Here is an 11,873-nt window from a genome sequence, read left to right as displayed (position 1 = left end):
CATTCAGTACTTACACATGCAGAAACTGAATGACGAACGATAAGAGAACGAATTACCATCCGTCGTTCGGTCGGGGCGTGTATTTACACTGAGTGAAACTTGTGCAAATGTTTTTTGTTTTTTTAATGATAATTGGCCCTTAGAAGCCAAGACAGTCATCAATCTTTGTAACAAGCTCAAAAATGGCTTCTCTCATATAATAGTCTGGTCCCATGATGATGACATCACAGGTTATTTCATTATCCTCTCCACTGCTAAGCTCCGCCCCTACCTACTGATCACATGATGATGACATCATTACAGGTTATTCCCTTATCCTCTCCACTGCTAAGCTCCACCCCTCCCGATCACATGATGATGACATCATTACAGGTTATTTCCTTATCCTCTCCACTGCTAAGCTCCACCCCTACTTACTCATCACATGATGGTGACATCATCACAGGGCTTGCAGCTGCAGATCAGTACCTGACGGGTATTTCTGGCTGGTAGTCCCTGGTGTTCTCTCTGTTATCAGCCATTCTCCCAGCTGTAAGGTAAGCTTCCATCATGTGTTCCTGTGCTTGTAGTGACGTTGTGATACAGTCTGCTAGGGCCATATGTGTTACATGTGGAGATTTCTCTTCTCCTGCTTACAGCATGGCAGGATGCTGCTGGATGGAAGAATCCTCCCCACTCACATCTCCTGGGTTGGGGGTCAGTATTGGGGTACAGTAAAAGGAGGCGCAAATTGGGATACATTTATCAAAATGGCGCACGTGGAATGATACTTTTGGAAGAACTCCCCAGTACGTTAGTTTCCTCTATCTCCCTCACGGCTAATGGACTGGACGCCTTGAGCTTTGGCTAAAGAAAAGGCGAATTCAGTTAATGAATTTAGCACATTTTGTTCCTTAGCCCGGTCCATTTTTCTAGAAAATCATGTGCAACTCGCATATGATGCCACACGAAGACAAGAATAAGCCTTGAAGCATTTTTTTTCTTACCATCCGTGTGAAGAGGTGATAATAAAGCTGTGTGCATTGTGAGAAAGACACAGCGAGCACACGGAACGAAAATAAGGTCATGTGAATTCACCTTTATTTATACTATAATTCAACTTTCACAGATTAGTCGTAATACTAAGGCTGGGTTCACAAGGGGTGGATTTGCTGCAGAAATTACCTGCGGAATTTCGCTGCGGTTTATCCGCCTGCGGCCGCTAAACCCTGTGTTGGCCTGCCATGTGGACGAGATCTGTCAAAAATCTTATCCACATGGGGCGTTGAATTCATCGCTGCGCGGCTGATTCCTCCGAAGCAGCATGTCCATTCTTTTTTTATTTTTTTCTGCTTTGGCCATGCTCTCCTCTATGGGAGGGCCAGCCACAACAGAAAAGCATGCAGCGATGCTGCTCCAAAACCTGCGGCTAAGTGCCGTGAGATTTAAAGCTGCGCTTTGGCGGCGGAAATCTCACTTTTTTTTGCTGCAGTAAAACTGTGAGATTTCCGCAGAAAATAGGACCCATGGGAACCCAGCCTAAAACTGCCTGCATAGCATAATGTAGCCCCCCCTCTCAGGCTCTGAAGTGTCCTGTGGCATCTGCACCATTCTTCAGCCACAGATCCTGTAAGTTGATCGCTGCAGCCTCCATGGATCAGACTTGTTTCTCTCTATCAAACTGGGTTCTGGGAAATTTGGAACAGTCATCCCCATGATCTTCGTCATGTTCCTGAACAGCTTGTGCAGTGCGACCGGGCATTATCCTGCTGATACATGGCGCTGCCATTAGGGAATACTGCTGCCATGAATGGGAACTTGTCTGTGCAATGTTAGGTAGGAGGTACGTGTCACATCCACATGATGTCAGGACTTCGGGTTTACCAGAAGTTGCACTAAGCTTCAAACTGCAATCTTCATTCCTTTATTATTTCCTGATACGAGTCCCTCCCAGTAATACATGCTGGATGAGAGGTCTGTGTGTCCAGGATGCTGCTGCCTTCACTAGTTCTCATGTATTAGCAGAACTTCCCTCCTGGGCTGCTTCTTCCTCCTAATAGCTCATGAGATCTCTTCTCCCCAGAGAATCCCCCTCTAATCCATGTGGCGACGGCTCTGAGAAGCTTTTCTCTGGCTGCTCTATAAGTGAGGTTCTGTATATCACATATGATGATGTCCCTGTAGGATTTACAGCAGCTCCTTTCTTCATAAAGGTTCCTGCAGTTCTACATCCTCCAGTTCATCCCGTTTTCTCATCCAATCCGCTCCTTCTCCTGAATGACCCACCAAGGATGGCCGAGGACAGGAAGGAGATCAGCAGAAGAATATTAGACTTCACCTTGGAGATCCTCTACCTGCTGACCGGAGAGGTGAACGCTTCTACATTTCTATCATCTTTATTGTAGTATTTACCAAGTCATCGGGAAGGGAAATCGATAATGGGGAGTTAAAGAAAGTGTCCAGTGTCCTGGATAAGAGCTTCTAAGTGACCAGCAAAAAATGTGAAGATCGGCCACCAATATGGTCAGTTATGTATCATGTAACCAATGTACATAGGAGTAATGAGAATTGTAAGAAGACAGTCTGCAACCAGAAGGAGAAGAGCGAAAACAAGAGGATAAGAGGCCGGAGTGTAGTCTGGAGGGGAGGAGGGGAAGGTCCAGGACAAAGAGGGTCAGACGTTGGAGTGTAGTCTGGAGGAGGAGAGCGTCGGGAATAGGAGAATCAGAAGCCAGAGAGGGATCTGGAGAAATATTTATTTATTTTTTCAATGGATACAGTCTGTCTATGTGCTGTTACTTACATTGTTGGTCTCTGTACTTGTGACTTTAAATACCATTGGACAACTTAATTAGGAATCATGCAGAAATCCATGTGCTTAAAGTGTTTACTTTTTCTTATGACTGCACATTAAACTGTAACTATAACAATGTGGGTGGTCTTTACTGTAAGAGCAGTGGGACTATGGAACTCTTTGCCTGAGGACGTCGTGATGGTGAACCTATTAAAAGAATACTAGAGTGGCCTGGATGCCTTTCCTGAGTGTAATAATATTACAGGCTATGATTACTGGAGACGGGTTGCTGATTCTCATGCAGTTTTTTTCCGTCCTCTAGATTAACATGGCAGTATTGGCCAAATTGGATGAGCTTGCGTTTTTCATCCTCAAACTGTCACTATGTTAATCAGTAGTGAAGGTAGGCTGCTTCCTGGCTGTTTTTTATAAAGTGCAGTATTTGTGATCTCTGATTTTGATGGTCGCTGTAATTTCCTTCTTCAGATATTTCTAAGGCAAGTTGTTGAGTCACTGAAGACAAGATGGTAAGAGGAGTATACTCAGACGTGTCCTCCCTTACCTTTCCTCGCCTCCCCTTATCCTGAGATGAGACGCACAATGAGAAACTTTGCTGTATGTGGCCACCTAGTGGTTGCAATGTCAGTTGTGGCCTGGCAAGCGTTTGGCGAGTATATTGCGGGAACATATTGAATTTGTAGTAGGAGAAATTGGAGTCTTTAACTAAATGTACCGAAAGGTAAAAGTGGAAAAAATTGTAATGTTAAGTCTATAGAATGGGTCAGTAACATGTCAGGATGAGGTGATGGAGTTCTTCCACAATGTGAGGGTAGCAGTGGTATTTCCTAGTTTGCAGTGTAATGAGGGCAGTTTGGGTGGACGGGGGGCAGATTGTAATCCTCTAGAAAGGGGGATGTGACGTCCCTTATTGTATATACGATGATATTTCTCTCCATACACAGGATTACACAATAGTGAAGAAGACATCGGCTGACGGTGTGACTCCCATCATCCATCTCCAGGAGTCAGGAGGATGGAGCAGGAGTCATTTCCCCATCACAGAGCCTCCCTCCCCGATACATGAGCAGAAGATCCTAGAGCTCACCAACAAGATGATGGCGCTGCTGACAGGAGAGGTGATGCTGCAGTGAATGTGGGATATTATACAGTAACAGGAGGGGTCTGGGTGATGACTGGATATTGTGTTCATAGAATCATAGAATGGTAGAGTTGGAAGGGACCTCCAGGGTCATTGGGTCCAACTCCCTGCTCAGTGCAGGATTTACTAAATCATCCCTGACAGATATTTGTCCAGCCTTTGTTTGGACACTTCAATTGAAGGAGAACTCGCCACCTCCCGTGGTAACCTGTTTTAATCATTGATAACCCTCACTGTCAGAAAGTTTTTTTTCTAATAGCTAATCTGTGTCTCCTCCCTTTCAGTTCATCCCATTGCTTCTAGTCTTGACTTGAGAATGGGGCTGATCCCTCTGCAGTGTGACAACCCTTCAGATATTTGTAGACATCTATTAAGTCTCCTCTCAGCCTTCTTTTCTGCAAGCTAAACAATACCACATCCTTTAACTGTTCCTCAGAGGATATGATTTGCAGACTGCTCACCATCTCTGTAACTCTTCTCTGAACTTGCTCCAGTTTGTCTGTCTTTTTTAAAGTGGGGTGCCCAGAACTGGACACAGTATTCCAGATGAGGTCTGACCAAGGAAGAGTAGAGGGGGGATAATACCCTCACGTGATGTAGACTCTATGCTTCTCTTAATACATTCCAGAATTGTGTTTGCCTTTTTGGCTGCTGCATCACATTGTTGACTCATGTTCAGTCTATGATCTATTATTATACCCAAGTCTTTTTCACACATGCTGCTGCTTAGCTCAATTCCTCCCATTCTGTATGTGCTTTCTTCATTTTTCTTGCCCAGATGTAGGACTTTGCATTCCTTCTTGTTAAATACCACTCTGTTAGTCGCTGCCCACTGTGCAAGCTTTTTAAGATCTTTTTGAATACTCTCCTTCTCTTCCCTAGTGTGGGAGATGGCTGAGAGGTTAGCCATTTTGTGTGTATTTTCTTTTGTCAGCTGTGAAGATACTAAAATAGGGATGCTATTTGTGTCTCTATTCTAAAGCTCAGGGGGAAGGGAACATCGCCCCCCCCCCCCCCCCCACACACACACACACACACACACACACACCTCCACAAGAATTGAAAGAGCAGTGTACTGTGTCAAAAACAGGTCAAACCAGTCTTGACCAGCAGAAGACACCTACAAGGCTCAAGTCACAGCCGCATGGCAAAAAGAAATGTCTTTGTGTTGAAGGACAGGAAGCATTTCTTCTGGACAGCAAGTGAAGAATGAATAGAGCATGCTCAATGGAAGCTCCTCCCCGGTGAATGAGCTCATATCTACCTCACAAATACCTCCCATGGAATGATTTATTGGCACACAAATGCTGTAACTGTACCCTAAATTACCCAACTGTGTTTGAAATCTTATATAAACTTTTACCCACCTAAATAAAGGTTAGATGCCTTTTGCTGTACACCATGTAGATGTGTGTTCATTGAGGGGGGGGGGGGGGGTGTCTCTGGGCCTGTTCATTATTCCTATCTAATATGGCACCCACAGTATATCGAATAGCGAAAATTGCGCTAATACTAGTGTTAGCTATCCCTCCTAGCTTTGTGTCGTCGGCAAATTTGATCAGTTTCCCAACAATTCCCTCCTCCTGATCATTTTTTAAAAATGTTGAACAACACTGGGCCTAGGCGGAGCCTTGTGGTACCCCACTTGATATATTCTTCAACTTGGATGTGCAGCCATTCATGACCACTCTTTTTGAGTACGATCACTCAGCCAGCTGGGAATCCACCTAACAGTTGCCTTGTCAATCCCATATTTGGTCTTTTTTTTTCCAATAAGTATGGCATAAGATACTTTGGCAAATGCTTTACTAATGTCAAGATAAACTATATCCACCACATTTCCCTGACCAACCCAGTCTGTGAGTCTGTCGTAGAAGGAAATTAGATTATTCTGGCATGACTTGTTTTGTTACAAACCCATGTCAACTCTGGTTAATTACTATATTTTCATCCAAGTACTTGCATACATGCTGTTTAATAATTTGTTTAAAGATCTTTCCCGGTATAGAAGTCAGGCTCACAGGCCTGTAGTTTCCTGGATCCACCTTCTTCCCTTTTTTTGAAGCTGGGGACAACATTTGCCCTTTTCCAATCTTCTGGGACTTCTCCTGTTCACTGTTGTCAGGTTCCTATAAGGTGTCAGGATGTCGCTGTCTATTTCTCCATGGAGGAGTGGGAGTATATAGAAGGACACCAGGATCTGTACGAGGAGGTCATGATGGAGGATCACCAGCCTCTTGCATCACCAGGTAGGCACAGACATGTATACACGGATGTTTGTGTGTGCATAGTACTTTTTGTGGTGTTGCTGATTACTGTAGATAGCTGCTGGTGCCAACCTGTGTTCCCAAGCCTTTAAAGGGACCCTCCTGGATGTTAGTTCAGAAACCTGACTACCCTCAGTATCTAGAATGCTTCCTATATCCAGTGAACTACCATCTCCTTTATATCTCCTATACCTGGTGCCCCCCCACCATCGTATGTGTATATATATATATATATATATATTATTTTTTTTTCAACACAACTAATATAACAAGTGGTTCCTCCAGATCGAAGACACAATGCCAATTTTAATGACTGCTGCAGTCCCAGAATTAAGTCACCTCAATATAAAATATTTTAACAGCACACCTCTCCACTGTTGTCTGAAGCACACCTGATGCAACTAATCAAGAGCTTCATTAGTTGCTTCAAGTGTGCTTGAGGAAAAAACATCAAATACCTGGACAGGCCTCCGAGCCATTACTTCCAACCAGCATAAAAATCATTGCTGGTTTGCTACCTGCTCAGTGCTTAACATAGAATGTGAAGCGCTAAGTGATTAGCCAGTGATACTTCAGATCTGCCTGTCTAAACACTCTGCACAAGCGCTAACAACTAATCGTGACGTCAGTGCTCATGTTGTCATTTAGCAGACAGTCGTCCTGTGTAAATGAAGCACTAGGCTTTGCTGACTGACATTTAATTGCTATGGGTTAAGGTGACGTCATCACCAGCTCGTTCGTGATTGGCAGCGTGTTTTAGATTGCATGATTCTCGTTGGGAATTGTCCAGCTCTCGTGCACTAATTGTTCAGTGTTTCGCATTCCTATGACCAATCAGTGTTTAAACAGCATGAGCCGGCGCTGGTTTTTATGATGACTGAAACTAAACAACGAGTAAGAACTTCATGTTTCTCATTTGTCATGGAGTTGTGAGGATGCCATTTGGTTATGGACAATCAAATTTATTTAAGTAATGTTTGAATTAACACTGCGCCATAAAGTTGGAATCTAGGTGAAAGGTCGCTGGAATGTACTAGATAAGCCACGTGACCTTAAAAAAAAAAAGAACTCCCAGTCAGAAGGGATATTCTTTACATACACCGTAAGAATGGTGGCATGGGGACTGTCAATATAATAACTTTCATGTCTTCCAAGTTGTGTCCATGACTAGAAAAGTGCTCGGCCACAGGGAATTCTGTCTCTGTTTAATTGTGTGGTGATGAGACTTTTCTAGTCATGGACACTACTTGAAGGGCATGAAAGTTATGATATTGAAAGGCAATTTCATATAACAAAGCTGTAGAAGAATTTGGGAATACAAACATAACTTTTGACACTTTCAACACAGGACTAAATTCTTCTAAAGGATTAATGTGTGACTGGGAAGTATGAGAAATCTATAGCACAGCTAATAGAGATGAGCGAGCACCAAAATGCTCGGGTGCTCGTTACTCGGGACGAAATTATCGCGATGCTCGAGGGTTCGTTTCGAGTAACGAACCCCATTGAAGTCAATGGGCAACCCGAGCATTTTTGTATATCGCCGATGCTCGCTAAGGTTTTCATGTGTGAAAATCTGGGCAATTCAAGAAAGTGATGGGAACGACACAGCAACGGATAGGGCAGGCGAGGGGCTACATGTTGGGCTGCATCTCAAGTTCACAGGTCCCACTATTAAGCCACAATAGCGGCAAGAGTGGGCCCCCCCCCCCAACAACTTTTACTTCTGAAAAGCCCTCATTAGCATGGCATACCTTAGCTAAGCACCACACTACCTCCAACAAAGCACAATCACTGCCTGCATGACACTCCGCTGCCACTTCTCCTGGGTTACATGCTGCCCAACCCCCCCCCCCCCCATGCACGACCCAGTGTCCACAGCGCACACAAAAGTGTCCCTGCGCAGCCTTCAGCTGCCCTCATGCCACACCACCCTCATGTCTATTTATAAGTGCATCTGCCATGACGAGGAACCGCAGGCACACACTGCAGAGGGTTGGCACGGCTAGGCAGCGACCCTCTTTAAAAGGGGCGGGGCGATAGCCCACAATGCTGTACAGAAGCAATGAGAAATATAATCCTGTGCCACCGCCATCAGGAGCTGCACACGTGGGCATAGCAATGGGGAACCTATGTGCCACACACTATTCATTCTGTCAAGGTGTCTGCATGCCCCAGTCAGACCGCGGTTTTTAATTCATAGACACAGGCAGGTACAACTCCCTATTGTGAAGTCCCTGTGGACCGACAGCATGGGTGGCTCCCTGGAACCCACCGGTGGTACATAAAAATATCCCATTGCATTGCCCAACACAGCGGATGTAACGTCAGCTGTAATGCAGGTGGGCTAAAAATTCATTTGATTACACTGTAGGCGAGGGCCCACAAAAATTGCTGTATCAACAGTACTAATGTACATCCAAAAAATTGGCCATGGCCAACCAAGAGGGCAGGTGAAACCCATTAATCACTTTGGTTAATGTGGCTTAAGTGGTAACTAGGCCTGGAGGCAGCCCAGTGTAACGAAAAATTGGTTCAAGTTAAAGTTTCAACGTTTTTAAGAGCATTGAAACGTATAAAAATTGTTTAGAAAAATTATACGAGTGAGCCTTGTGGGCCTAAGAAAAATTGCCCGTTCGGCGTGATTACGTGAGGTTTCAGGAGCAGGAGGAGGAGCAGGAGGAGGAGCAGGAGGAGGAGCAGGAGGAGGAGCAGGAGGAGGAGCAGGAGGAGGAGCAGGAGGAGGAATATTATACACAGATTGATGAAGCAGAAATGTCCCCGTTTGGGATGGTGAGAGAGAACGATGCTTCCATCTGCGGGTGCAGCCTACGTATTGCTTAGGTATCGCTGCTGTCCGCTGGTGGAGAAGAGAAGTCTGGGGAAATCCAGGCTTTGTTCATCTTGATGAGTGTAAGCCTGTCGGCACTGTCGGTTGACAGGCGTGTACGCTTATCTGTGATGATTCCCCCAGACACACTAAACACACTCTCTGACAAGACGCTAGCCGCAGGACAAGCAAGCACCTCCAGGGCATACAGCGCTAGTTCAGGCCACGTGTCCAGCTTCGACACCCAGTAGTTGTAGGTGGCAGAGGCGTCACGGAGGACGGTCGTGCGATCGGCTACGTACTCCCTCACCATCCTTTTACAGTGCTCCCGCCGACTCAGCCTTGACTGGGGAGCGGTGACACAGTCTTGCTGGGGAGCCATAAAGCTGGCAAAGGCCTTGGAGAATGTTCCCCTGCCTGCGCTGTACATGCTGCCTGATCTCTGCGCCTCCCCTGCTACCTGGCCCTCGGAACTGCGCCTTCTGCCACTAGCGCTGTCGGATGGGAAGTTTACCATCAGTTTGTCCACCAGCGCCCTGTGGTATAGCATCATTCTCGAACCCCTTTCCTCTTCGGGAATGAGAGTGCAAAGGCTCTCCTTATACCGTGGGTCGAGCAGTGTGTACACCCAGTAATCCGTAGTGGCCAGAATGCGTGTAACGCGAGGGTCACGAGAAAGGCATCCTAACATGAAGTCAGCCATGTGTGCCAGGGTTCCTGTACGCAACACATGGCTGTCTTCACTAGGAAGATCACTTTCAGGATCCTCCTCCTCAGGCCATACACGCTGAAAGGATGACAGGCAAGCAGCATGGGTACCGTCAGCAGTGGGCCAAGCTGTCTCTTCCCCCCCTCCTCCTCATCCTCCTCCTCCTCCTGAACGCGCTGAGATATAGACAGGAGGGTGCTCTGACTATCCAGCGACATACTGTCTTCCCCCGGCTCTGTTTCCGAGCGCAAAGCGTCTGCCTTTATGCTTTGCAGGGAACTTCTCAAGATGCATAGCAGAGGAATGGTGACGCTAATGATTGCAGCATCGCCGCTCACCACCTGGGTAGACTCCTCAAATTTTCCAAGGACCTGGCAGATGGCTGCCAACCAGGCCCACTCTTCTGTAAATAATTGAGGAGGCTGACTCCCACTGCGCCGCGCAAGTTGGAGTTGGTATTCCACTATAGCTCTACGCTGCTCATAGAGTCTGGCCAACATGTGGAGCGTAGAGTTCCACTGTGTGGGCACGTCGCACAGTAGTCGGTGCACTGGCAGATTAAACCGATGTTGCAGGGTCCGCAGGGTGGCAGCGTGCGTGTGTGATTTGCGGAAATGTGCGCAGATCCGGTGCACCTTTCCGAGCAGGTATGACAAGTGGGGGTAGCTTTTCAGAAAGCGCTGAACCACCAAATTAAACACATGGGCCAGGCATGGCACGTGCGTGAGGCTGCCGAGCTGCAGAGCCGCCACCAGCTTACGGCCGTTGTCACACACGACCATGCCCGGTTGGAGGCTCAGCGGCGCAAGCCAGCGGTCGGTCTGCTCTGTCAGACCCTGCAGCAGTTCGTGGGCCGTGTGCCTCTTCTCTCCTAAGCTGAGTAGTTTCAGCACGGCCTGCTGACGCTTGCCCACCGCTATGCTGCCACGCCGCGTGACACCGACTGCTGGCGACGTGCTGCTGCTGACACATCTTGATTGCGAGACAGAGGTTGCGTAGGAGGAGGAGGAGGAGGAGGGTGGTTTAGTGGAGGAAGCATACACCCCCGCAGATACCACCACTGAGCTGGGGCACGCAATTCGGGGGGTGGGTAGGACGTGAGCGGTCCCAGGCTCTGACTCTGTCCCAGCCTCCACTAAATTCACCCAATGTGCCGTCAGGGAGATATAGTGGCCCTGCCCGCCTGTGCTTGTCCACGTGTCTGTTGTTAAGTGGACCTTGGCAGTAACCGCGTTGGTGAGAGCGCGTACAATGTTGCGGGAGACGTGGTTGTGCAGGCCTGGGACGGCACATCGGGAAAAGTAGTGGCGACTGGGAACCAAGTAGCGCGGGGCCGCCGCCATCATGCTTTTGAAAGCCTCCGTTTCCACAAGCCTATACGGCAGCATCTCTAGGCTGATCAATTTTGCAATGTGCACGTTTAACGCTTGAGCGTGCGGGTGCGTGGCGTCATACTTGCGCTTGCGCTCAAACTGTGGCGCTAGCGACGTCTGGACGCTACGCTGAGAGACATTGCTGGATGGGGCCGAGGACAGCGGAGGTGAGGGTGTGGGTGCAGGCCAGGAGACGGTAGTGCCTGTGTCCTCAGAGGGGGGTTGGATCTCAGTGGCAGGTTGGGGCACAGGGGGAGAGGCAGTGGTGCAAACCGGAGGCGGTGAACGGGCATCGTCCCACCTTGTGGGGTGCTTGGCCATCATATGCCTGTGCATGCTGTTGGTGGTGCCTCCCCAGCTGATCTTGGCGCGACAAAGGTTGCACACCACTGTTCGTCGGTCGTCAGGCGTCTCTGTGAAAAACTGCCACACCGTAGAGCACCTTGACCTGTGCAGGGTGGCATGGCGCGAGGGGGCGCTTTGGGAAACAGTTGGTGGATTATTCGGTCTGGCCCTGCCTCTACCCCTGGCCACCGCACTGGCTCAGCCTGTGCCCACACCCTGACTTGGGCCTCCGCGTCCTCGCCCGCGTCCACGTTCTATAGGCCTACCCCTACCCCTCAGCATGGTGTATTACCAGTGATTTGATTTCCCAGGAAGGCAGGAAATAAATTGGTGCAAGCCTGCTGTTAAACGTAGCTGGCTGCGTATGATTTGTTTACTATCTCCACCCACCACACACGTACACAGAACGCTGAGGAC

The 11,873-nt window shown here is 47.8% G+C and overlaps 1 protein-coding gene across 1 annotated transcript in view; it reads left to right on the top strand.

Moving 5' to 3' along the window:
• The first annotated feature begins 490 nt into the window (after positions 1 to 490).
• The window catches only part of LOC136578540 (zinc finger protein ZFP2-like), a 34,134-nt gene continuing 22,751 nt past the window's right edge, over positions 491 to 11,873 (top strand). Inside the window, exons 1-4 of the mRNA XM_066578676.1 lie at positions 491 to 536; positions 2,193 to 2,348; positions 3,736 to 3,909; positions 6,058 to 6,181. Coding sequence (XP_066434773.1) covers positions 2,271 to 2,348; positions 3,736 to 3,909; positions 6,058 to 6,181 — 376 coding nt within the window. The 5' untranslated portion in view covers positions 491 to 536; positions 2,193 to 2,270. The remainder of the gene's footprint in view (positions 537 to 2,192; positions 2,349 to 3,735; positions 3,910 to 6,057; positions 6,182 to 11,873) is intronic.

This window comes from Eleutherodactylus coqui, chromosome 9, assembly GCF_035609145.1.
Source record: "Eleutherodactylus coqui strain aEleCoq1 chromosome 9, aEleCoq1.hap1, whole genome shotgun sequence".
NCBI classification, from domain to species: domain Eukaryota; kingdom Metazoa; phylum Chordata; class Amphibia; order Anura; family Eleutherodactylidae; genus Eleutherodactylus; species Eleutherodactylus coqui.
This window is presented reverse-complemented; position numbering and strand designations above follow the sequence as displayed.